The 24,130-nt window shown below is 36.3% G+C and overlaps 4 protein-coding genes and 2 long non-coding RNA genes across 19 annotated transcripts; 2 read left to right on the top strand and 4 right to left on the bottom strand.

Moving 5' to 3' along the window:
• Positions 1–543: 543 nt before the first annotated feature.
• LOC108856496 (uncharacterized) lies at positions 544–4,689 on the bottom strand. Of its 12 annotated transcripts, none has more exons than XR_008945896.1 (11): positions 4,449–4,689; positions 4,291–4,360; positions 4,041–4,196; positions 2,150–2,212; positions 2,002–2,057; positions 1,829–1,902; positions 1,562–1,623; positions 1,378–1,480; positions 1,135–1,297; positions 921–1,004; positions 544–835 (listed from the first exon to the last, which is right to left on the bottom strand). It is a non-coding gene; the product is annotated as an uncharacterized LOC108856496 (long non-coding RNA). The 12 variants fall into 12 exon arrangements; XR_008945892.1 differs by having other exon boundaries at positions 921–1,055; positions 1,378–1,439; positions 4,449–4,688; XR_008945893.1 differs by having other exon boundaries at positions 921–1,022; positions 1,378–1,439; positions 4,449–4,688.
• Positions 4,690–14,801: 10,112 nt separating this feature from the next.
• Positions 14,802–15,455, top strand: LOC108860580 (glutaredoxin-C7). The gene has a single exon (XM_018634442.2). It carries the CDS (start codon positions 14,900–14,902, stop codon positions 15,314–15,316), a length of 417 nt encoding a protein of 138 aa, XP_018489944.1. The 5' UTR covers positions 14,802–14,899; the 3' UTR covers positions 15,317–15,455.
• Positions 15,456–15,689: 234 nt separating this feature from the next.
• Positions 15,690–18,116, bottom strand: LOC108857313 (ACT domain-containing protein ACR6). Of its 3 annotated transcripts, XM_056986488.1 has the most exons (7): positions 17,900–18,116; positions 17,695–17,801; positions 17,564–17,609; positions 17,277–17,459; positions 16,610–17,194; positions 16,393–16,497; positions 15,690–16,266 (listed from the first exon to the last, which is right to left on the bottom strand). In XM_056986488.1, the coding sequence occupies exons 2-7, from the start codon at positions 17,742–17,744 to the stop codon at positions 15,931–15,933; spliced, it is 1,305 nt and encodes a 434-aa protein (XP_056842468.1). In that variant the 5' UTR covers positions 17,745–17,801; positions 17,900–18,116; the 3' UTR covers positions 15,690–15,930. The 3 variants fall into 3 exon arrangements, with proteins under 3 accessions (XP_056842468.1, XP_018486789.1, XP_018486788.1); XM_018631287.2 differs by lacking the exon at positions 17,900–18,116 and having other exon boundaries at positions 16,610–17,153; positions 17,242–17,459; positions 17,695–17,851; XM_018631286.2 differs by lacking the exon at positions 17,900–18,116 and having other exon boundaries at positions 17,695–17,850.
• Positions 18,117–18,215: 99 nt separating this feature from the next.
• LOC130495191 (uncharacterized) lies at positions 18,216–18,968 on the top strand. Its single transcript, XR_008934463.1, has 2 exons — positions 18,216–18,360; positions 18,461–18,968. It is a non-coding gene; the product is annotated as an uncharacterized LOC130495191 (long non-coding RNA).
• Positions 18,969–19,673: 705 nt separating this feature from the next.
• Positions 19,674–21,766, bottom strand: LOC108857374 (hypothetical protein At1g04090). Its single transcript, XM_018631359.2, has one exon. The coding sequence runs from the start codon at positions 21,545–21,547 to the stop codon at positions 19,817–19,819; it is 1,731 nt and encodes a 576-aa protein (XP_018486861.1). The 5' UTR covers positions 21,548–21,766; the 3' UTR covers positions 19,674–19,816.
• Positions 21,767–21,914: 148 nt separating this feature from the next.
• LOC108856356 (uncharacterized protein At3g27210) lies at positions 21,915–23,745 on the bottom strand. Its single transcript, XM_018630135.2, has 3 exons — positions 23,373–23,745; positions 22,606–22,680; positions 21,915–22,501 (listed from the first exon to the last, which is right to left on the bottom strand). Exons 1-3 carry the CDS (start codon positions 23,548–23,550, stop codon positions 22,125–22,127), a joined length of 630 nt encoding a protein of 209 aa, XP_018485637.1. The 5' UTR covers positions 23,551–23,745; the 3' UTR covers positions 21,915–22,124.
• Positions 23,746–24,130: the final 385 nt, after the last annotated feature.

Here is a 24,130-nt window from a genome sequence, read left to right as displayed (position 1 = left end):
CCCTCTAAGCCCCCTGAACCCTAAAACCCTGTAAACCCTCTGAACCTTCAACCCTGTGAACCCCTTGAACCCAGAACCCAGACCCGAGACCCGAGACCAGCGACCAGAGACCCGAGACCCGAGACCCGAGATCCGAGACCCGAGACCCTAGACCCTAGACCCTAGACCCTGAACCCTGGGTTCGGATTTCTAACCCTAGGTTCGGTTTACTAACCCTAGGTTCGATTTGACCTAAGCCTAGGTTCGGATATCTAACCCTAGGTTCGGTTTACTAACCCGGTTGGGATTACTAACCCTAGGTTCGGTTTGACCTAACCCTAGGTCCGGGTAAATACTAACCCTAGGTTCGGATAACTAAAAACCATAAAATTAATAAAGTAAAGAAATTATTGGTTGGGGCAGCAGTTATGTGATGTTAGAAGGATAAGTGGCCCAATAAGTGACAACATGTATAAAAGGCCTACTATAACCATTTACTTTGCAATAATATTCTTCACAACGTAACATAAATAATCAAGAACCTGTGTTTTAACATAATCCAAATTACCACAAACCAAGAAAGAAATCAATTAAAATGGCAAGTCTAGTTGAGACCTAAGTACAATTTGGCAAGTAGCATACTGTTTACAAGAAACTAGATTTTAATATGCTCGTATGATCTATTTCAATGGACCGTCAAGGCTCCACACACGTGTGATTCTCCCGTAAATAATCATGTCTCCTACTTGGAATTTCTTCAGGCACCTGATTCAGATTTGGTGGCTTACACAGCATTTAAGTTCTTTGAAGTGACTTCTATCCGCCAATTAAAACAGAAATTACTGTAGTATAGAATCTGTTTGAGAGAAAATCTGGGTTACCTACGAGTTAAAAGTATCACATGAATTTGACAATAGAAGTTTTGTGTTCTTGATATAAACCTGTAAAAGTTTGAGTTACCACAAGGAAAGCAATTGAGTTGCTGAATCATGATTATCAAGACAAAATGCTTGCAAACATCGACACTGTAAATCATAAAGGTTCTGCTGAAGTATCAAGAGTGAAAGCAATTTCTACTGCACCTCAAGCACACAATCAAAAAGACAAGCTTGTTGAGTAAAAATAGAAAGGCATAAGAAAGTAGGGCGCTAGTACCTCATCTTGGACAACAGAACCAACTCCACAAAAGCATAACTTGGCGAGCATCAATCATCTTAGATAGAAACCTTTTGGACTGACTGTTGGACACCTCTTTGTCGGAGCTGTTTATGAGCTCAGAACTTGTACGATATATGTCACATTCAGCTAGTTTTGTAACCTGCATCATATTTGTATGATTCAGTGCTTTCCCATTACTCTTGCCTAGCTTCTGATCGTTCTTATTAACAGTGAACATACCTCATCAAGGGCTCGTAGATTGCTTCAAATATGGAACTATCCTCATTCCCCTCAGTCCATTCCTGTAAAACATATAAGAGTCACATTCAGCTAGTTTTGTAACCTGCATCATATTTGTATGATTCAGTTCTTTCTCATTACTCTTGCCTAGCTTCTGATCGTTCTTATTAACAGTGAACCTTACCTCATCAAGGGCTCGTAGATTGCTTCAAGTAGGGAACTATCCTCATTCCCCTCAGTCCATTCCTGTAAAAAATATAAGAGACTAAGAGTTACACAAGCAATTTAAAATAAATCTGGATCGGTTTACATTATCATCTTTTACAGAATCTTAGTTTTTCTAGATCAAAACTTTTCTACTGGAATAAGCAAATACAATATAGAAGTTAAGGATGATATATGTATTTTATATATAAAAGGAAGGGGAATAATATCTGTAACTTTGATTTACCTTGATCTGCTTAACAAAAAGATCAACAGGTAGCATCAAAAAGATGAGTCAGTGTGAGAAGATTTAGCGAGCATCTGAGTTCAAGGAACATAAAACAATTAAATATATTAGGCCAACAAGTAGCATCTGTACACATTCAACGTTTAAGAAACACACATATGCATCCTAAATACCTCATTCTCATAACTTAAAGACAAATCTCTTATCAGTTCCCGCATCGCATGTTTACCTATAGAAAACAAATAATAATAAGCATCGATTAGATTTTGCTTGCTTGATCTGAGAAGCAGATAGCTGACAGAATACAAAGAATGTACTTACAAGATATCATCTTCACTAACCCATCTCCAGATATCATCTTCTCCATGTCCTCGTTGCTTGGCTCTTCATCAGTCGCAAAAAAAAAATCAGATCTTCTCTGTACTCAGCAAAGATCGTCTCCCTCAAACGATGAAACTCGCTCATCGTCTCTCTCAGTTTGGCCCTTACACCGTTAGTGGTTCCTACGATTCTCGGTCTCGATGGCGTCGATTAGATTAGGGTTTGGCAGCGTTGGCCTTGCGTGAGATGGAGACGATTTTGGACTCCATCCTCTCTCTCTCTCTCTCTCGATGAGTGATCTCTTCGATTAGGATTTGATGGTTTCGAAAGAGACCAGAGAATGTTTCTTGATGGAGATCGCCTTTCTCGACGTCGTGCTCTGACTCAACTTTTCGTCGTGTCTGTTCTCCGGGTAGAAGAAGTGTTACAGAGAGACGAAAGCGAGTTCAACAATGGCGGAAAGTAAACAAACCCTAAGAATTATGAGAAAGAATAAGAAGACGGAGATATATTTACCCAGAGAATGCTTGATTCGCAATGAACCTCTCTCAATCAATCAAAAGGGATTCTCTCTCTGGCGATTTCTCAAAGATCTGAATGAAGAAAAGATACAAATTTTGAAAGAGAACCAAGAGAAATTATAAAGAATCCGATTTTCAGAAATCCCTTTTAATCGCAACAAAATTAGCTCTTGTTTGATTCTATGTAAAAACGGCGTCATTTCTTACTTATTTTAAATCAACAAAGCAATCAAAACGACACCGTTCCTTCCAAAGGTAAGGTAATACAAAGCGTTGACCTTTTATTGATAAGTTTCATTCTGTATACAAACAATTAAACAAGACGATGGATGAGTTGGGTCAGTAAATTAGAGGCCCAACATAACTGGGCCCTCTTCAGATGTATTCTCTTCCAAACGTGAGATTTGAAGAGAGAGCATTCAATGGCTGAAAGCTGTAAAGCAAGCAAGTGCACGGTGGTAAGTTTTGTTACATTCATTGCTTCATTCCTTCACGTCATGTGGCTTTCTTATCCTTCTATTAAATTTTCTTACCAAACTCGTTTGCTTAAGAGGTTCAGTTTTGGACAAGCTAAAGGAGAATGCATATATCATCCATCTCAATTCTTTTATAGTTTATTAGTAGCTGAATACCAGACAATAAGGGTCTCTAGAGTACTTGGCAATCAAGCTACATACAATGGCAAGTAGCTTGATCCGTTACAATAAACAAATTTGAATTAAATAAAAAAAAAAAAAGTAGAAAACAAGAGGAAGAGAAGACGTTGGTTTGTTCATCAATCTTCAATGGTAAGATTCGAGGGTTTAGGGTTTAGGGTTTAGGGTTTAGGGTTCATTGTGCTCATAACTCCATAAAACATTGATGAAGATTCTCTCGTAGGCCAAAGGCAGATGGATATGAGCAGCTAAGACAAGAGAAGAACAGGCCACAAAAGAAACACAATGAACAAGCTTTAATCAACGACATACAAAACAAAACCAAGAGCATGGAGAAGCCATCAATCCACCTAATTTTCTCCCAAGAAATTAAAATTAAGAACTTTGCAACCCCACAAAAAAGACAAGAGGTTAGCTTTACAAGAACTAGTCTAAAGACCAGAGAAAAAACTTTATAGAAGCTAACTAAAGGTAGTGGACAAAGGCAAAGCAGATTCAACACACCCAAAGGATAATCGAAGACTGAGATGACCCACACAAAGCAGCAACACACAAGACCCACCCTAAACCTAAAAAGAGCAAAATCGATCAACAATCCATGAAATTAAAACCAGGATACTAAAGCTATAACCGGAAAGACACAAACGACCAAGATAAGGAGACCAAAAGCCATACACTAGCCCAGATCTAAGAAAACAAAAAAGGGAAGAAGACCTTCAAAAGATCGATGGAACCAGCGGCAACCCGATCTTCAATCACGGACCAGAGCTACCATCATCATCGAATCTTCAGTGACCATCCCGAACCAGATCTGCGAAAGAGTACGAACGAGAGGCCCAACTCCACACCAGACATAACTATACATAAAAACTAGAAATAAAAAGAGGATTCAGTGGTGGTTCCGTGAGCCGCATCAACCGTCGGAATCAACAAAGTTAATTTCGCAAAACAAGAAACGACTTACACAGGTTTGAATGATGATGGGTTAAAAGCAATCTCTACGATTGTTCATGCTCCGATTCAGTTTCTCTCTCCTAATCGTGAATGAAGATAGGTTAAAAAAAGAAACGAAAACCCAACAAATTATCAAAGGTGATTTGTAAAACAAGATAAGAGTTTTACATTGCTTTATGAATGTTCATGCTCTAGAGTCCTCGATAATCTATAGAGAAATCAACAAAAGCAGTAAAAGAGAAATCTTGTGTGTTTTATCATAGAATAAAGCATCTAATCGCTTCGTGAAGTTGATGATTTAAAGGGTTGACATTTAAAAAAGCAAAGTCGGTGATCAATTTTGAATTGATTCAGATGGCATGTGCCTGTAAGTCTCTACTTTTTTACCGTTAGACACATCTTATTTTCAAAATTTGAGGAGACAAAAAAATAAGTTAAACGTATATGTAACAAAAAGTGATGAACGAAAACATGAAAAAGCCCATTTAATTTTATGTGTAAGAAGTTTTGAAGCGATAATTAAGTTGGGCCATTTTTAATCAGGTTTAATGAAGCAGATAATTCCCGATATTAAAAGGGTTCACTATAAGACATATTCACACACGCAAGTTGGACCTACGGATGAAGTGGACCAGTTGTATTCCATATTTATTTAATAATAGATGAAGACTATTTTTATTGTCATCTATTAAGATTAAAATTAGATCAGCATGATGTCAAAAAACACCATATATATCATTAAGGAATCTTTAAATAAGCATACTAGAAAGGAATACATGTTTCGAAATTTTCAAAAACTCATAGGGGTTAGCCAAAGACCTCAAAAAAATTTAGTGGGTTTTGACGTTAACCTCACGAAACGACGAAAAACTTTAAAACTGATAAGTATTTTTAAAACTTTAGTGTGATTAAGGAGTCTCTAAATTAGCATATTAGCAAGGAATACATATTATAAAATTTTCAAAAACTCATAAGGGTTAGCCCATAAATGATCTCGAAAATTTGTGGGTTTTGATGTTATCTTTAAAAGACGACGAAACACTTTAAAATGATTGTTAAGAAGTTTAACATTTTAATGTGGATAATGGATCTCTAATTTAGCATACTAGTAAGGAATACATGTTTCTAAATTTTTAGAAGTCATAGGGTTTGCCCATGACCTTGGTAAATTTGGTGGCTTTGATGTTAACCTCAAAATACAACGTAACACTATCAAAAAATAATGTTAAGCAGTTTCAAAATTTTAATGTGGTTAAGAGGCCTCTAAATCAGCATACTAGTAAGAAATACATGTTTCAAAATTTTCAAAAACTCATAGAAGTTAATCCAGGACCTTGAAAATTTTGGCGGGTTTAATGTTATCATCTAGAAACGACGACACACTTTCAAAACGATCGTTAAATAGTTTCAGCATTTTAAAGTGGTTAAAGGCTCTAAATAAGTATAATAGTAAGAATTATATGCTTTGTAACTTTCAAAAACTTAGAGGGGATAGCCCACGATCTCGAGAAAATTTGTGGATTGTGATATTATCCTTAGAAGACTAATCATTTCTAAACGATTGTTTCGCAGTTCCAACATTTTAACGAGGTTAAGAGGACCCAAAGTAAACATACTGGCAATGAGTAAATGTTTCGAATTTTTCTTAAAACATAGAGGCTAATGTACTTAGCATAATGTATCTAAATTGAAGCTGATCACATATTCCATGACTTTGTTTTAAAACTATACCTTTGAAATAAACCACTTTAATTTACAGTTTCGGAAATGTTTTAAAAGAAAATAGATAATATACTATAAATGGTATTAGATCGAAAAAGATATTATCCCTAGCTTATAAACAAAAATTTGTATAGATAAAAACTCATTTGATTTAACAAAACATATAAAGAAAACCTCTGAATATATATAGTAGTAACCAGTGGGGTTAGCCTAGTGGTACTTGAGAGAGCTTCGGCCTCAATACGGTCCCGGGTTCAATTCCCACTGGCAACACGGGTATGGGTCCATTGCTTTCGACTCATTTGAATGCCCAGGAAAGGGTCTATCCGTGGATTGTACCTCCACCCGGGGGTTAGGCTTGTGTCATCATTGACCCGAATTTAACCCTTTATTTAGCAAAAAAATAAAAAATATATATAGTAGTATTTAAAATCTCTCGATTAAAAAATTCACACTATGAAATACCAAGGTTTTGTAGTTTTGTGTGTCCTTTTCTTTCTTTTTTTTGATCAAATTGTGTGTCCTTTTCTTAAAGGATAATTTTCAGTAGTAATCAGAAAATATGAGATAAATATTGTAATTAATTATCATAAAAAGGTTAGTCAATAAGAAAACAAAATGTAGAGAGGGGACAACTGGGTGGACGGTCAACGTTAGGAGACTAGGATAACGTCAGCAAGATGAGACAATCAAAGAAACAAATGCTGAGAAAGTAAAGCCATCTTGTCGGTTAACTCCTTTAACGGCCATACCTCTCTCCTTAAAATACATGTATAAAGTTAAATAGTTATGGTTAATTGCTTCTCTACTTTAACTAAAGCTACATTCACAAGAAATTACCTTTTTGCTCTCTCTATGTAAAGTTAATAACACCTCGGTACTAAACACACACACCAACAACAACAAACGCGTGAAGAGTTAAAATGAAAAGAAAACATTTGTTGATAAAAAAAAAGAAAAGAAAACATTTATTCTATTTGTTCCATAACATTCACACCTTACAATAACCAAGATATTACACCTTATACGAGTTCTTACTGTCAGTATATGGAAAATAAAGAGATACATTCGAATCTTTCTGTATGGATAGTAATCTCTTGTAGTCTGCTTGCAGTTATTATCGACTGCAGATTTCATATCTCCGTCTGTTATTTACAAGCTAGTTAATATGGGGTTGGTCTATATATAAGACTATGTTTAGTTCAAGCGGAAATAAGAGGAATAAAGGAAGGTGGCTCGCGTGGGGCACAAAACTCTGTTTTTTCTAAATTTATTTACCACTTTTTGCCATTCCCTCTCTCCTCCTCCCAATGGTCAAATCTCTTTTACCTTTCCTTTTTCTTTTCTTTTTTTTTTTATTTTGAAAAGTAAATATTGGTTGTTTTTCTCTTTGATTATAGGGTTTATTTGTGAAATAGCAAAAAAAAGGAGAATTTAAATTTGCAGAGAAAGAATAGAAAGAGATATGAAGAAAAGAGGATTTTGGTTAGATAGTGAGTTATGTGTTCTTATGTTATATAACTCAATTTCTCTTCATTATAGATAGCTCGTTTTTCGGGCCATAGAAAGTTAAGTCAAGGTTGTCTTTTAACTTAAGTATTTGTCCCATTTGTATAATATATAGGAAAAAATTTCATAAAAATACTTTAACTAAATTTTGTTAAGTTTTTTAATATTCAATTTTTTCGCTACTAGTTTAATACCCTAACTAATTAGTTTACTTATTTTAATACACAAACTATTAAAATTATGTCTATTTTAATATTCAAAATTTATTTATTTTTAATAAAAATCTCTAAAATTTCAAAAAAAAAACCAGAAAATTCTTATTTTATTATGTGTTTTGAAATAAAAGTAACTAAATTTTGTATAATATTAAATTTTGTAATGAAAACTTTAAGCTTTAAATATTGAATTTAGTTTTTTTCTGAAACAAAAGACAAATTTATTTATTTTCCTTCAAAATTAATAATAAAAAAAATTCTCCAGATATTATTTACCTTTTCATTTACAAATGACCAAGACTGATCCTAAAATTATACACATGTATTATAAAGCAGTACAATTATCGAAGCTAAATTAATTATCATGGGTCATCTCGGATCAGGAACAAACGCAGTGCGATAATAAGTTACACTACGAGATAAACAAATTTAACAAGTGAGATAACTGAGTCAAAAACTTGCGGTCGACAAATGAAAAGATAAAAGCCATGCATGCATGGACGTGTATATTTTGATGATTTTTTTTATCTTTTGGTGAAATAATTTTAAGATAGTTAGTGGTAACGATGATAAGTTAAATAGAGAAAACTACGTCAAAAACTTGTGGTCGACAAAAGAAAAGATAAAAGCCATCCATATATTTATGGACGTATATATTTTGAATTTTGATTATATTTTTATCTTTTGGTGAAATAATTTATTTTTTGTCAACTATTTTAAAAGATGCACATGTATCTAACATTATCTAACTATCTTATTAGCTTTGCATTAAAAAAAATTAAACGATGTACATGAAAATAATGTGCACATGGATTGTGTACATGTGACAATATACACATGGATACATTTAGTCTCATCAAACGATGCACATGAAAATAATGTACATATGGATTGTGTAATGTGACAAACGATGTACATGAAAACAATATACATGAAAACAAAAAGGTGTACATGTAGTCTCATCAAACGATGTACATGAAAACAATGTACACATGACTTGTGTACATGTGACAATGTACACATCTGACAATGTACACATGGACACAATGTCCATGAAAACAATATACACATGGATTGTGTACAATGTACATATGGATTTGTTGTACACATGTGTGTACATGAACGCTTAAAACAAAGATCATCATCCTTTGTTGGATCTATCCACGCTTCTTTTGGTCACTATCTTGTGAATCTGTGTGAACATTCTAGTGTAAGCATTTTCAACATGGGTTGCATATAGAGCTGATGCCTCTATAAATTGAGCATCTCTCTCAATAAAAACTTTACTTTCTTCTATTTTTATTGCTACTAAATGTCATAAATTTTACTATGTTTGGGTCTGTTTGTCTATTGTTTGTCCCTTTTGTTTCTTTAGCCATCTTTGCTGCATTCTCAAATGTTGAGTGCATGGTTATAAGAGCTCGGTTCAAGTGGTAGAAACGCGGCGGAGAAAATGATATAGAAGATGCCAAATAAAGCATTAAAATAATTTTTCTTTATACGAGACTGATGAATACTCAATCTCGTCAAGTCATCTATGTAACTTATATGGATTATTTGTCGCTGCCGAAGCTATATCAATTTGTTTCACCACCGCATCTTCACCGCACTCTTCTATTTGTTGATTTAATTTAAAGATAAGATAAAAAATAAAGCAACTTTTTGTGTGGTTCAGATTAAAAACAATTAAATGAAACAATGTATTTTTACTTTTTAAATAAAGTAAAAATAGACTCATGTGACCAGAAAAGAAAAGAAGAGAGAGATATCAAAAAGTTTAGTTTTCATTTGGGAATATTAGGGTCTTTGACCACCAACAAACTACCCTAATATAACAAACTGTCTTATTTTGTTATAAAAGTTCAAAAACTGCCCTGCAGGGTAATTGTTTCATAGTTAAATAAAGAAAAGTGAGTCTGCAGTTAATTTGCATGGGCTTAGGGATATACAATACTAGTATAAATAAAAGATAATTCAAGGGAATTCGTGAGCACTCCCACAATGCACTCACCGCCTTTTCGCCGCGACACCGACATATGCAACATTTTCCTTTTACCTTTTTTTCTTGCATAAGTATGGTTAATTAAAGACTGGATTTAAGATTAATCTCTACGTATATACATATTTACGGATATGTATGTGTTCTTTCTCGTAAAATATACTCAACATTACAGAAATATATGTTCCAGCTGTATAGATACATAGATATGCATGGATAATAAAACCCACATTTGGTCAAAAATAATAATAATAAAACCCACAGATTACATACCTTGGTCGTTGGAACCAAAACACGACCATCATACTTCGAGGAGTGACGAAAATATATAATTCTTAAGCTGATTTTAGGATATAGTTCGTATCCCACCTTTCCTCTGTCTATCGGCTTTGTTTCACCGTAAGAGGTAAATAACCAAACCGAATTTAAAAAAGAAAAATATAATGGATATATTTATAACAAAGTAAGACATTAATATTGTGCATAGAGAGACATACGCACAGCTATATATAAATGGCAAAGACCAGATAAAGCTGAAAAGATAGCATCACGCTCGTATTCTTTTAATACTAATTAATTTCCATGTATATATTGACATATTGTACTAATTAATTAATACTCTCGTATAATAAGTCAGTGGACTCTCCTTTCCAGCCACTTAACCCTACCCGTCCGATCGATCATATCTTCTTTATTCTATGTGAAAAAATTCCACCGTTGGATTTGTGAAATTTCCTTACACAAGCATGTCCGTAACTCCGTAGGAGTTTTTTCTTTTTTTTTTTTTGAAAAAAGGCTTCAACTCCGTAGGAGTTTTATTTTTTTCATTTTCTAAGAATGGGCAACGTCCCTATAAATGTTTTGTTTGTACGCAGCTTGACTCCCATATATAGTTTGTAAAATCATCTGAATATATTTTCACTTTTTTATTTTAGTAGAAAATACTAAAATTCTTCTAAATATAGTAAAAATAATAATTTATTTGTTAGAGAAAAGATAGAAGTAAGTCAAAATATATTATAAAACAACATATTTTCAAATTATTGTTATTTTTATATATTAATAATAGTTCTTGAAATTAATTAAAAAAATTGAAAATACTATTGAGAATGTTCATACTCTGTGAAAGCTAAAACTTTTGTATTTTCCACAAGAAAAAAAAATTTTAAAAGCAACCGATCGAAATCTTTTATAATTCCTTCAGTAAGCTTTCAATATTGTACAATGGTCAGCTTCTCGCGTTTTGCCTCTAAAAGCATCCTCATTAGTAAACTCCATTTGGGGTTCAAGTTTTCATTTTTTTATTATCAAAACTTCTTTTTTCTGTTTGGTTTTTTTCTTAAAAAGAAATTAGATCAATTGTAGATCGCCACATGTCGTAGGGTCCACAAAATAGTGATGAACTCATCACATAGAAGTTTACGTAGAAAGTTCAGAAGGGACAAGTTCATGAAAAAAATATTATTTTAATTTTTTTTTCTCGGCAAACGTGTGAACTTCTCCATAAACCTTTAATGGGGATGCTCTAAAATTGCTACCGTATCACCATCCGCTAGTTTCTCTGTAAGGTTTTCAGTTGCAATTCCAAAAAATGTTTAACCGACTACTTGAGCGGGTTATACCGGACCTATCAGTTTGGTAAGAAAAATGTAAAGATTACACGACAAGTGTTACGTAAGACTTCTCTAGGAAAAGAATGATTTTTAAAACCAGTTTCAGAAAAAAAAAGATGATTTTTAAAGCCAGTTTTTTTAAAAAAGAATGATTTAATAAGACTCTTGGCTTATCGAAAAATCGTACCACAAAACCTAATTCTCTCTCGTCTCCCTCAAAGTCTCCCGCCTGCGGCGCTGCTAAGATCTACGATTACCGGCGCGTGGTGGCTCCGATAGCACCACCGCCGGGTCTACTCGTTTTATTTCTTCTGCTTTTGTAGTTTATGTTGTATTCTGCTATGGGGGTTGCAGATCTCTTCAAGCGGAGGTCCTGTTTTTAAAGTTTTGATCTTGAAAGGTTATGGTGTTGTCCATCGGTGACTCAAAGCGGTGGCTCTCACTAGAGCTGAGATATTGTTCCTCCTTTGATTGAGATGATCTAGAGAGATGAAAGGCTCAGTTTCCGATGTGGCTCTGCGGTGGTTTTTAGCTGGTTTGGTAGGGGCTGTCTCCGATGAAGATCCATGGTCTATGTTAGCCTGAAGTGTCTCCTGTATGTGGCCTCCATAAGTGGTTAGTTTGCTTCGGTTTTAGTTATTGTCTAGCGTTTAGGGAGGATTGTCTTGTGATGGGTTTAGGTTCGATGGCGTGACTGTTCTTGGTTCGTACATTAGTTCTGGTTCGCGGTGGTCGTAATAGCCGGTTCAGTTTTGTGCTTAAGGTTTATGCGTATCGATTCGGTTTAACGTCTTCAGATTCCGAAGCTCTTATGGGTTCAGTCTTGTCCTTCTCTTTATCTCCCTGGTTTCGTCGGATATGGAGGAACGATTATGGATTATGCATAAGCCTTGGGTCTTGTTTCAATAAATGTGGAGGGTCTCTGCTTTGGTTCATGACAAGAGTGTCTTCTCCGGTTTTCATGAAGATCCAAATGGTGTTATTTGTGTTACGATATGGCTGGAGCCAATGGAAGTACCGGCTTATGGTTATGCGAGCTTTGAGGTCTCTGCCAAATTGGTTCTTTGGTTCTTTGGATAGGAAATTTCTTCAAGTCATCAAACAAGGTTCCTAACTTGTTTCTATCCGTTGTTTGAAAATCGGTACGCTCTTCTCCAATGGTCGCTATCATCAGGACATCCACTTCGGTTTCTATTTATGAGGTTTTCTGCTTATGTTTTAGTAATTCATCCTTTAGTTCTTTTGTATCTTGTAGTTTTATCTGGCTCCGGAAGGATTGTGATCCTTGCCGGCTTATGGCTCCGAAAGGATGGTTCCTTGTCGGCTTGTGTTTGTGTAAAAACGTTCATGTTATCAATATAATCCACCAGATGACAAAAAAAAAAAATGATTTTTATAATAAGTAAAAACGATCCGACAAACACAATCCGACAAGTTTATATATCCTTTACGATAATTCATGCAAACAGTCTCTTTTTTTATTTTTCTAAAAAATAGGGACATGAGTCATGTCACATGAGTTAAAACACCAAAAGAAGTAACTCTCTTTTCAGATGGAGGGAGCATAACTGTACGGACGTCTCTTACTCTATTCAACATTCATATCTTCGTCTCTCGGGCATCAATTACTAGCTCGGTTATTATTTGAGATTTATTTTCTTTGGACCTCCTGAGATACTTTTATATACAAGGGACACAAGCGTGGTAGCCAAACAGCATGTATTTTAAATGTTTACTTTATGTGTTTACCGATTAGCACGTCTTAATATTCTTAATTAATTGAATAAAATTGTAAAACCTCATCATCATTGTTATATTCTAACCCGTGCCAAATTATTACTGATCGATTTTACGGCCTCAACGATTAACTGAGATTACATATACTTTTTTAGAACTACATATACTTATCGACGTAACAAAATACCTATGCGGAAGTTTAACGCACATGACTATGTGGATCAGAACCATAAGCTTTTTACTTCTTAACAGATATTTCTTCCTGATGACTACAAATATACACTCATTGCTCGTAATAAATTTTCTATCATAAACTGAAATGGATTAAAAGGAAACTGTGCCGCCAAAATCCATAAAATGCATCCATTTCATCATATTACTAAATGTCGCCGTTTACTTTTTGCCACAAAACACCATTAGGTCGGTCATGCTTTCTTTTCCCACAAAGACACACCACTAGGTCGGAATGGATCTCGGGTGGAACCATTCTGATCGATCGGCTGATAACAATTTACGTGAGTAATAAAATATATGCGTGCTCGAGTCGTTTTGGCAAGAAGGTCCTCATGGATATTATATGTTTTTGGAATAAAACATAATGAATCTAAGAACATCTTTAACGCCACCCCTTAACTAGATTCTTAAAAGATGATCTTGCCTTTTGCCTCTTCTGTAAAAGGCGATCTTGGTTTGGTTTTTTTTACTGTTCGCGAATCCCACAACACGTGTCGGTCCACGATTAGTTCATTTTTTAATTTTTTTATTCCAAAAAAAATAATCTAAAAGCCCTTTAGCTTTGAAAATGCTCTAAGCTCACGAAACCATTGTAACTTCGATATAAAATTATGCATGGTGTTTGTTCAAAAAAAAAAAGATATGTATGGTGAGCTGATAAACTTTTCCATCATCTTTTCTCTACTGCGAAATCCATATATAAATATAATTTGGGTTTTCTGTGTTTAAAAGGGAAAAAAGTAAGGTTTTGAAGTGTATATTGTTAAGAAAAGAAAAGAGAATTAAGTGACAAGAAATTAATTAAGAAGTTAATTAAAAATAGGAAGAAGAAGTTAATGGGTGAGCCAGGAGCGTCCAATTGGTTGGCTGATTTATTTCACAATGAGGAAATGCTTCCCTCTTCTTAGTTGCTCGCTTGGAGTCTCTTGATGATTATTTTTTGTGGGTGATCATGGTTGTTTAGTGTGATCGTAGGGGGAGCTATTTGTGGTTTGCTCCTTGGCTTGAATGCCACTGATTCTTTTGGGTAGGGTATATATATGTTAACGGTTTGTAAGAAGATGATGTAATGTTCTGAACCAGTTTATTAATCTAAAAGATGACCAAAAAAAAAAAGTTAATGGGTGAGCGTGGTAAGAGCCGACAAGAAGGACAGGCAGAGCCGTCTATTACCAACAACTCCTCTCTGATAAAAGCCTGTTCTACTTCTTCTCCAGCTTCCTTTTTTCTTCACATCTTAATTTATTTTCATTTCGTTTTTTTTTTTGTATATTCCGATACAATATTACCGAACGATTATTAAAACTAGGATTATTGGTTTCACCTGCAATCACTATCGTGATGTGTCATCGGTTTTAAACTTTTCTTTTACAATTAATAAAATAGTAAATATCATGTTATTATTGTAATACACAAATTATGGCCCTCACTTACTAACAAAATGCAATAATAAAAGAAACAATAATTATAGGAGAATAATTATGGCCCTCTGCTCTATAAATACTCTGCATGGCTCTCTCACTCTCCTCAGCAAAACTTGAGGCAGATCTCTTTACTAACTCGTAAAAGGATTTTAAAAAAAGAAAAAAGATGCAAAAATACCAGACGGAATCGTGGGGATCATACAAGATGAGCAACTTAGGGTTTGGCGGCGACGTGGGGTTTGCGGCGGACACAAGCCTGCTTCGCCTAGAGTCTCTGGTGGCCGAGAGCGCCGTGGTAATATTCAGCGTGAGCACGTGCTGCATGTGCCATGCCGTGAAGGGTCTCTTCCGGGGAATGGGCGTCAGCCCTGCCGTTCACGAGCTCGACCTCCACCCATACGGCGGCGACATCCAGCGGGCACTCATTCGTCTCCTGGGCTGCTCAGGCGCCTCTTCTCCAGGTGCTCTTCCGGTCGTCTTCATAGGCGGTAAGCTGGTTGGGGCTATGGACAGAGTCATGGCTTCTCACATCAACGGTTCTCTCGTTCCTCTCCTCAAAGACGCTGGCGCACTCTGGCTCTGAAACCTTCATTGTTCTGCTTTCTAATTGTTTATTTTGTTGTTTTCTTTAGAAAATGGGTAAGATTAGGGGAACAAACCAAAGCTATAATGACAGGCTAAGTTGCAATTAATAGTTTGTAATTAGAGAGAGAGAGAGAGAGAGAGAGAGAGAGAGAGAGAGAGAGAGAGAGAGAGAGAGAGAGAGAGAGAGAGAGAGAGAGAGAGAGAGAGAGAGAGAGAGAGAGAGAGAGAGAGAGAGAGAGAGTTGCGCGTTTGTTTTGAACCTCACCAATCTCCCCTTTCTCTCTCTCTCTCTCTCTCCCTCCCTACATTCTCTTATCTTGATTACATCATCCGACGCTCACTAATCAATACCCACTAGTTTTACATCTCAATCGTCAACAAGTTTCTTCAGATGCTATAAACATAATACAGAAACAGGTTCATCCTGTTATTTTTGACCACACAATTTTACCCAAAAAAAAAGAAGAGGATTTCTCCACATTTGTTTCAGAAGACGGGCTACTTTTTGCAACCAGCTTAGCTTATGATGCCTTACCTAATCCTGTCTAATAATAGTTTTGTTATCTATACAAGAGCACATACTCTATGAGACAATTATGAGTGAGCTTGAAGTTACTGGAGACTAGGCTTAGCTTTGAAGATGTTGCTAAGCAGAGACCCCATTGTTGTTTCTTGCGAAGCCCTGCTTGTACCAAGAACAGAGCATTCCTCGTTCTGCTTCACCTTCGCCTTCAGCTTGCTTACACCTATCTCTTTCCTTATTGACTCCACGATTTTTGATTCAACAGCGTTTCCTGTTACGTCTGTAACGTAGAAGGTGTCTTTAGCCTTACCCTCTCGCGTTGAAATCTCTGCTCTCACAATAGTTAAGCTGTTCTCTCGGAATGTTCTGGTTATGTCTGAGAGAAGACCAACTCTGTCTTCTGCTGATAGTTCCAGCTCTAAACCCTGAAAAGTTATCATGTTTCGTATGCATAATCTCTCTACTGTTCCAGTATAATATAAGCAAAAAAAAAAATATAGTATTTCGAAGACATTCTCTAATGTGTGTGATTTTCCTAATTGGTTAATTACCTCGGAGGTTCTTCTCTCAATGGCTGCTTCAAGACATTGGATAACACGGTCTTGCTCGGCTTCTGAGTTTATGGGAAGTCCATCTACATGGCGGATGTAAAACTCCTGCAGCATATTATATGGTTAGAAAAAGATCCCAAGAGAAGAGACAAAAAAAAAAGAAAAGAAAGTGTTACATGTCAAATCCATTAACAAAAAAAAAAGGGGCGTAAAAAACCTGATAAGCCACAAGTGGTTCTGTGCTGACCATGCCATGGAACACCACATACTGCATATCAGTCAAGGTACAGACAACGTCAAACACAAGCTTTGGTCTATCTCTGGACCTCATGGTAACAACGGTATAATCCTTGTCAATGTTTGTTAATGTGACACAGGGCCTTGATGTCCTTGGTCTTTTGGCTCCCTCGTAATCCCTGTCATCAAACATGATCTGATGCAAGCGCCTCTCCCTGTGTGTATCAGAAGAAGAAAATACGGTTTTTGCAGCCCTGGAGCCGCTGTTGGTCCTAACTACATTGCACAGCAGATGTTTGATGGTGGAAAGGCGGATTGGGTCCGTAATAGCTGAATTAGTAGTATTGTCGGTGACGTGAATAACCGCAGCAGCTCTGGTGTTGTGAGTCCATATCTCAGCGTTGACAACGTTGCAGTGAAGGTCTGTGAGAACAGCAGATACTTCAGACAAGAGACCGGGTCTATCGGTTCCAGCGAGCTCAATGGTGGTGTATTCGTCAGAGGGCATGACACCAACCGAACTTCTTAAAGGTGGAATAAACCAGCCAGCGTTGCGCTCTATCCTCTGATTATTGTTCCAACAACCTTTTTTTTTACACAGTACATACATACACCACCAAAGAAAAGCTAAGTATGTGAGTAGGTACCATTTGGATAAAGTCAAGGAGTTGAGTGTCAGTGATCTTGTTGCCATCTTGGTGGATGACTTTGAAGACGTCCATGAACCAACCGCCATCAGAAGAGATGTAAGCTTTCTTGATGACAAGATTCATATCAGTGAGGACTTGGACAACTTCCAAGAGGGTCCCCTGTTTGTTCACACTATCAACCTGTTGTAAGATGAGAAAACAAACAAACAAACATGTAAAAACAAATAGGAGAGGAAAGTGTGTGTATATATATATATATAGATCAAGATAGACTGAAAAGAGACCTGAATAACAGTGGCATCATCGCTAGCGTTGTTGTCTATTACAACTCTGTCAGTGACACATGAATATAGGTGTAAGGCTGAAATATTGTTGACAAAGATATGAAGGAACAAGTAGAGCAGGGAGGAAAAACCTGGGGGGATTCATTCTACGGAAGAGCTTGGCATATTCATCATCATCCATATGGTTCTATGATCTCTAATATCTCTCTCCTTGGGAGGGAAGCTAGCGAGAGAGTCCCTTCAAGTTAAGAACACAGAGAGAGAGAGAGAGTCAGTGGGGGAAAAGAAAAGAGAGGATAAAAGGCCCACCACCCACCCACAGCCCATTTTACCCACCCCATTGTGCTGGAATGATGCCCACGCACGTGTTACTCAAGATTCCAAATGACGTGGGCAGGCCACAGCAGTAACTTGTGAGATTCTGGGGGTCATATTCATTCATTCAAAGGGATTATATTCTTCTGTGACATTACTTTAAACACATATGTTTATAGCATCATTATCCTTTTATCCACGTCATGTGGTTGCAAGAGGAGGAGGAGGCAAAGCAGAGCAAGGAAGGCATTTTGCGGATGACATTCCATCCCACTTGAAAATTGACATATATCCTCCTATAATCTTCTTTCAAAGTGCGTCGATTAATAGACCTGGATGGGCCTCTTCTTATTTTGGGCTTTTCAATTATTATTTTAATTAAAAAGAGTAAGAAGGTTGGGGATTGGCTTATGTACAGGATCATGCGTGATTCAGCAACTCGCTTTGTTCATGAAGCAAGGTTTGTTCAGACAGACGGACAGGTCTTTAATTACTACTTAGACCCTAGTCTTCTTCTTCCCAAAAACAAAAAGTCTCTTTTGTTTCACTGAGCAACCAAAAGATTATTCATATCATTCCCAGGTTGGTTTGATGGGAAATGAGGCTTCTCTAAATACCATTGTTGCCTGCATCCGAGTTTCCGTAGAGGGAGGGTGCCTACCCTGTGGACCTCATTGGCCTCGACATGGAAGCTCATTGTCCAAACGGCTTGGACTTGTATAGGCTCTTTCCATGTTTTTCTCAACTGCTATACCTACCAAGGTCTTTTTTTCTCTTCTGGAAGAGGACACAACATGTGCCCCTATTTGTTTTCCTCTTTAGGTAAAATAAGACTCAGGACAGTCTCCACATCTCTTAGGTAAGACGTGTCCTTCTTCGTCTAGGGCTCTGTAACTCGTAGATCAAGTTCTAGAGCAAGCGTTGCTTTAAATACGTGAGCAAAGTTTGGGTTTAATTTAATAAAATCCGAAAAACAAACGTTTTAGCTTTTGTTGTCACTCATGCGGTGCACTGAAAATGATATAATGTGATCGTAATGTTTATAAAATGTCATGCAGCATTACTATAATATATGATTAGCTTTTTTTTCCTCATCTGCTTACCACATGAACCGAATCAAAACAGTTTAACAGAGAGAGTTGAAACCTAAATTGCATTTTTATAAAATTTTAGAAAACAATTATTTATAGTCTTTTCGAGAGAAATACTTGGGTTCACCCCTAGAGTGAACCTTTAGGTTCACCCAGCCAATAGGATTTCGTTATTTCATATTCAGTATCTTTTAAAAAAGGAAAAAAAATATTGTCAAGTTTTATTATGTTTTTAAAATAAAAAATAAATAAAAAATAATAGTAGTAGCAAAAAAAAATTATATTTAAAATACCGTCAACAAAATACTAAACCCTAAACCCTAAATCATAAACTCTAAACCCATGGTAAACCCTTAGATAAATCATAAATCTTTTGATTTTTTAAAATATACTTTTAACACAATCATCAAAACACTAAACCCTAAACCCTAAATACTAAACCCTAAATAATAAACCCTAAACTCTTGGGTAAACTCTAAACCCTTGGATAAACCCTAAACCCTTGGATAAATCCTAAATTCTAGGATTTAGAATTTATCTAAGTGTTTTGAATTTACCAAGGATTTAGGGTTTACCCAAGGGTTTAGGATTTAGGATTTAGGGTTTAGTGTTGGTTGAAGGTATTAAAATATATTTTTTAACGTGTTTTTGTTTGCAATTATTATTATTTTTTATTTATTTTTATTTTTATTTTAAAAATATAATAAAACTTGACAATATTTTGTTTACTTTTTTAAAAGATATTGAATATGAAATAACGAAATTCTATTGGTTGGGTGAACCTAAATGTCCACTCTAGAAGTGAACCCAAGAATTTCTCTTTTTTTATGTGAATAAAAATATTATCTTATTCATCAGCAGACCAAGACTTTTTAACTTTGGGACCAGTGGGACCCATCTCTTGAAGCACTTCGGGAGGAATACTGTGAACGAGGTCACGGAATCTTTTACGCAAAAGTTGAGGCAGTGTCTTGGCGATACTGTCAAGGGTCTTTTCAACGTCATGTCGAACGATTGGTCCCCACTTCCTAAAATAGTTCAGCCATGGTGGCTCCGTGATTCCTGGTCCTCCGATCACCTCATAATCAACACCTGCATCCAAGAACTTGTCACTTCTTGCCATGTCGTTCCTTAAGCCGTTTCCGTCTTGGCCTTGCAAGACAAGTCCTGGTTTTGAGAACATTGCGTGGCCGTGAAGAGATGAGTAAACCACAGGTTTGTTTCCACTTTGAAACTCTAGATCGCATGCCTCTACTAGACTACCTCCACTATGCTCAGAGAAGTAGACGCGCCACAACTCACCGTTAAAGTTACTGATCCGCAACGTAACGTGTTCCCAGTCACCAATATGTTCTCCGATGTCTCCTAGTGACAAACTCTTGATGAATAAAATCTTGAGTCGGGCATTGCCGTTGAAAGGAGAGAATATCCAGACGACAATGTCAGTGAAAGTGCCTCCAAACATTGGTTTGATGTGTAGATAAACCTTTGTGTTTCCTAAGTCTCCCCTCTTAACCCTTTCCGTTGCGGTTTTTTCCGGATAGTCCAGCCAGTATAAGTCATCATCAAAGCCGCCTTGGGGAAGGTTTGAACCGTTGGGTTGTACAGGGACGGGGTTAGATTCCTTGCCTTTCTGGTATAACAAGGCACCGTTGGAGAAAATCCAATCGACAGAGGAAGGAAGAAACTCTTCTTGGGGATGGAAATATATCAAAGGAGAGAAAGCTCGAAACAAAACTCTTGTCTGATCTTGGTTTGGCATGCTAGACAAGTCAAATTTTGTATTTCTCAAGCAGGACAAAAATGGACGAGGAAAGTTTTGTTGCTGAAAACTGAATGTCCCTGTGTACATACCTGTCTCTTCTGTTCCTCTGTTGACCGGTCTCAAACCATAAAAAGTAATCTCTTCTATCCTCCACACCCATGTATCAGCTTCGCTCTTCTGGTCCGTAAGATGGGATCCAACACAGCTTATAGATTCTTGTCTTAGAGGAGGCTTCAAAGGAGACGTGGTGACAAATAGGCCAACCGCTCCATACCCACTGGGACATAAAGGCTGCCAAAAATAAGCAGCCCCGTCTTGCTTGACGGTGAGGGAGGTAGTGTTCCCGACTTCGATGTAGTCCAGGGGTGGTCTCAAACTATTCCCAGATAAGTCTCTTGCAACAAGAACCCAACCAAAAAGCATACGGTTGTTGGGTTGTGCATAGAAACCAAGGGTGAAAAAACCACTAGGAAGATTAATGGGCTGGAAGATGCTGACTCCCCTGTTATCAGGTCCTCTCTCCAAAGTTCTCCATACTCTCTGTGACGTAGAAGTTAAGATGGAGATTTGGATTACCTCAAGACCTCCCAGATCTATTTTTCCTTTCCCAAAGTTTCTCTCACCACCTGGGGGGATAACTTGCAATGGAGAAGGAAACTTGAAGGTTGTTTCCACAGGCAACGCAGATGGATGCTCATATCCGGTCAATATGAGATTCAAATTGGAGTTGGCTCGAGTTTGGTTACCAAATAGTAGGAGTACAAAAAGAAGAAAACAGAAAAGTTCAAAGGCTTTTTCATTTGATGATTGCATTCTACTCTCTTATTAGCCTTTGTTAAAGCTGGAAAACTTTTATCTCTGATTTTTTTTCTTTTTCTGAGAATTATCTCTTGGGATTTTAGGGAAAAGGTTCCACCTCTCTTCTCCACTCCATACAAGTACAACTGCTACTTACTATACTTTTTAGACGAAAGTTTTATTATATATGGAACATGTATTATGGGCGGATTATATGGAGAAGAAATGATTATATGTTTTGCTATAGTTTATCAATTTTTTTTAGGAAAACCTTTTTAACAAAAAAAAAAACATAACCTTAAGGTGTATTTCCAAGTATAGCATAAAAAATTCAAGTTCTTTGTGTCACAAATTTAAAATCCTGATTTCATGGGTAAAATAATTATATATTGAATAGGAATGGAGTTTATATTATTTTAGAATCAAGCTTCAAATTCTGTATGGCATTGCATTACACAAATGTAATAAGGCATTATGAGCTACGAAGAGAACATTGTCAGAGCGTTAAAAAAAAAACTAGGGGGGACAAATTAAGAAGCTAAACGTATATAGTAGTTTAATTAAGATTTCTTAGGAAGGGAGGAGGGGTGGCTTAGCGTTGGACGTGAACGGGGGTATGATTCATCATCTTCCGTCGCCGCTCAGTGAAGCTGTTACAAGAAACCAAACGCAGAACGCAGCCGCCTTGAGCCGCCGATTTCACTCTCTTGAGTTGTTGTCTTTCTGTATCATTATTATAAGGAGTCGCCGGTGCAGAAGATCTGGCCGGTGTTCTTAGCCAGAGACATGCTCTTGCTTTGCCTTCTGCCACGTCATCCTCATCTTGATCCTGCGTCTCTTTGAAGAGTTCGATGAGTCTCTTCTTGTTGTCTGTTGGAGACGGTTCTTCTTTATATTTTTGCTCATCTGCTTTAGTTTGGTCACAGAATTTGTGATGTACCGGTGTTGTTCCTCGTGACGGCGTAAATTCTGCAATGAAACAAGTCAAATGTTCATTCATTATTTATTGGAAAAAATGAAGATTTGTATACAGATATAAGTTAAAAGAAGTAACTTCTCAATAAACGTCATACCACCATCAACGCTCATGAAATCATCTTCACAGTCAGAATCAAGCCACCCCCTTGAATCGAAAAACGTGATCTCCTCTTTGTTACATTAAGAAACAATCCAAATCATCATTATCTCATATAATATGTCACAACTCACAAGGAAGAGGATAATGGACATTTTTAAACTCTAAGGTTAAAGAAATTGGAGGTTTTGAGTGAATGCAGTAGCTGTACCCCTAACTAACTATACGGTTGTTATGATTTTTCAACAATACGTTGCAACATCATACATTTATTAAACATTATGATTTTTTTTTAATATATGAAAGTTTTTTTTGGTGCGAAAATAATATATGAAAGTTGCAACTTGAGGTGTGGTCCATGTATATCTATAGACTATACATATCACTAACTGTATATGCCTTGAAGACATTCTAACCTCTAGCGTACGCTTCACCGTTTGTCCATGTGGTACCTACTACTATTATTCTGTAAATGGATAGATCCCCGATGCATATTTACCCATGTTTATGACCATCATCAAACTAACTTTATCAAATTAAAAGCTCATTTTCATCTAACTAATGCTTATGACTAAGTCAGCACATCTTGATTGGGCCTGAAAAAGCAAACCACTTTACATTTGTCGGCACTAAAGCAACCAATCGATCACAGCTATTAACAACTTTTTGTTACTTAATACGTACTATATTCGTTTAAACTTTAATTATTTGTTTCTTGGACAAAAAGTAAATTAACGCAAAGAAGTATATGATCGATCATATTACCTGAGGAATTCCGAGGAGCGGAATCTATGAAAGAGTTCCCATTGATTGTGGCCGGATTTATGATGTCATTCTTAACGGGGGATGTCGTGTCAGGTTCAGAGATTAGAGCCGAAAGCTTTGCGGCGGAATTAGAGGAAGTCTTGATGGTGTTGTGAGAAGAGGAGACACAGGATCCCATCTGAAGACTAACTCGTGTACGCGCGTGTGTCCTCAGCACAGAGAACAAGAATGATGTTTGGGTTAGGAGAGGGCGGGGGGAATGAGTTTAGAGAATCTAAAAGGCACAGAGAGAGAGAAGGAAGGAAGGAAGATGAAGAAGCAAAGAGAGGGCTTCAAAGCCAAGTTAATTGGTATGAAAAAAAGAGCAGTTTCGATTTGGTAAGTGTCTTAATTGTCTTGTTTATTTTCATACTATTGGTTTTCCGGCGCTACGCGCCGGGTGTGTATGTTTTATTCTTACATGAATTTATAATTTATTATATGATCTTAGTAAAGAAAATATGTTAAAAATATGAAAATGAAAATATGTTAAAAGAAAATGATATTTTTCTAATATTTTTGATAGTGGTTAACGAACGTAGTATATTACTTTGTTTGAAATTGTTTAGTTCAAAGAGAAATAACATAAGTGGCTGTTACTAATTGATTTAATAAAAATAGAATAAAAAGATGATAGTCGTAACAAAGTTAATTTAGTTAGAAATAAAGCAAAGTTGACATTTTATTTAGAGAACATACTTATATTATTAATTATTAGA

Source organism: Raphanus sativus, chromosome 5, assembly GCF_000801105.2.
Source record: "Raphanus sativus cultivar WK10039 chromosome 5, ASM80110v3, whole genome shotgun sequence".
In the NCBI taxonomy this organism is placed as follows: domain Eukaryota; kingdom Viridiplantae; phylum Streptophyta; class Magnoliopsida; order Brassicales; family Brassicaceae; genus Raphanus; species Raphanus sativus.
This window is presented reverse-complemented; position numbering and strand designations above follow the sequence as displayed.

Coding starts and splice junctions, on each gene's coding strand:
- LOC108860580 (XM_018634442.2), top strand. CDS start 14,900: ATGCAAAAATACCAGACGGAATCGTGGGGATCATACAAGATGAGCAAC.
- LOC108857313 (XM_056986488.1), bottom strand. CDS start 17,744: ATGGATGATGATGAATATGCCAAGCTCTTCCGTAGAATGAATCCCCCC. Junction 17,195..17,276: donor TCCTTGACTTTATCCAAATG/GTACCTACTCAC, acceptor AACAATAATCAG/AGGATAGAGCGCAACGCTGG. Junction 16,267..16,392: donor TTGAGAGAAGAACCTCCGAG/GTAATTAACCAA, acceptor ATAACTTTTCAG/GGTTTAGAGCTGGAACTATC.
- LOC108857374 (XM_018631359.2), bottom strand. CDS start 21,547: ATGCAATCATCAAATGAAAAAGCCTTTGAACTTTTCTGTTTTCTTCTT.
- LOC108856356 (XM_018630135.2), bottom strand. CDS start 23,550: ATGGGATCCTGTGTCTCCTCTTCTCACAACACCATCAAGACTTCCTCT. Junction 22,681..23,372: donor CGCTCCTCGGAATTCCTCAG/GTAATATGATCG, acceptor AATGTAACAAAG/AGGAGATCACGTTTTTCGAT. Junction 22,502..22,605: donor TTTCATGAGCGTTGATGGTG/GTATGACGTTTA, acceptor GTTTCATTGCAG/AATTTACGCCGTCACGAGGA.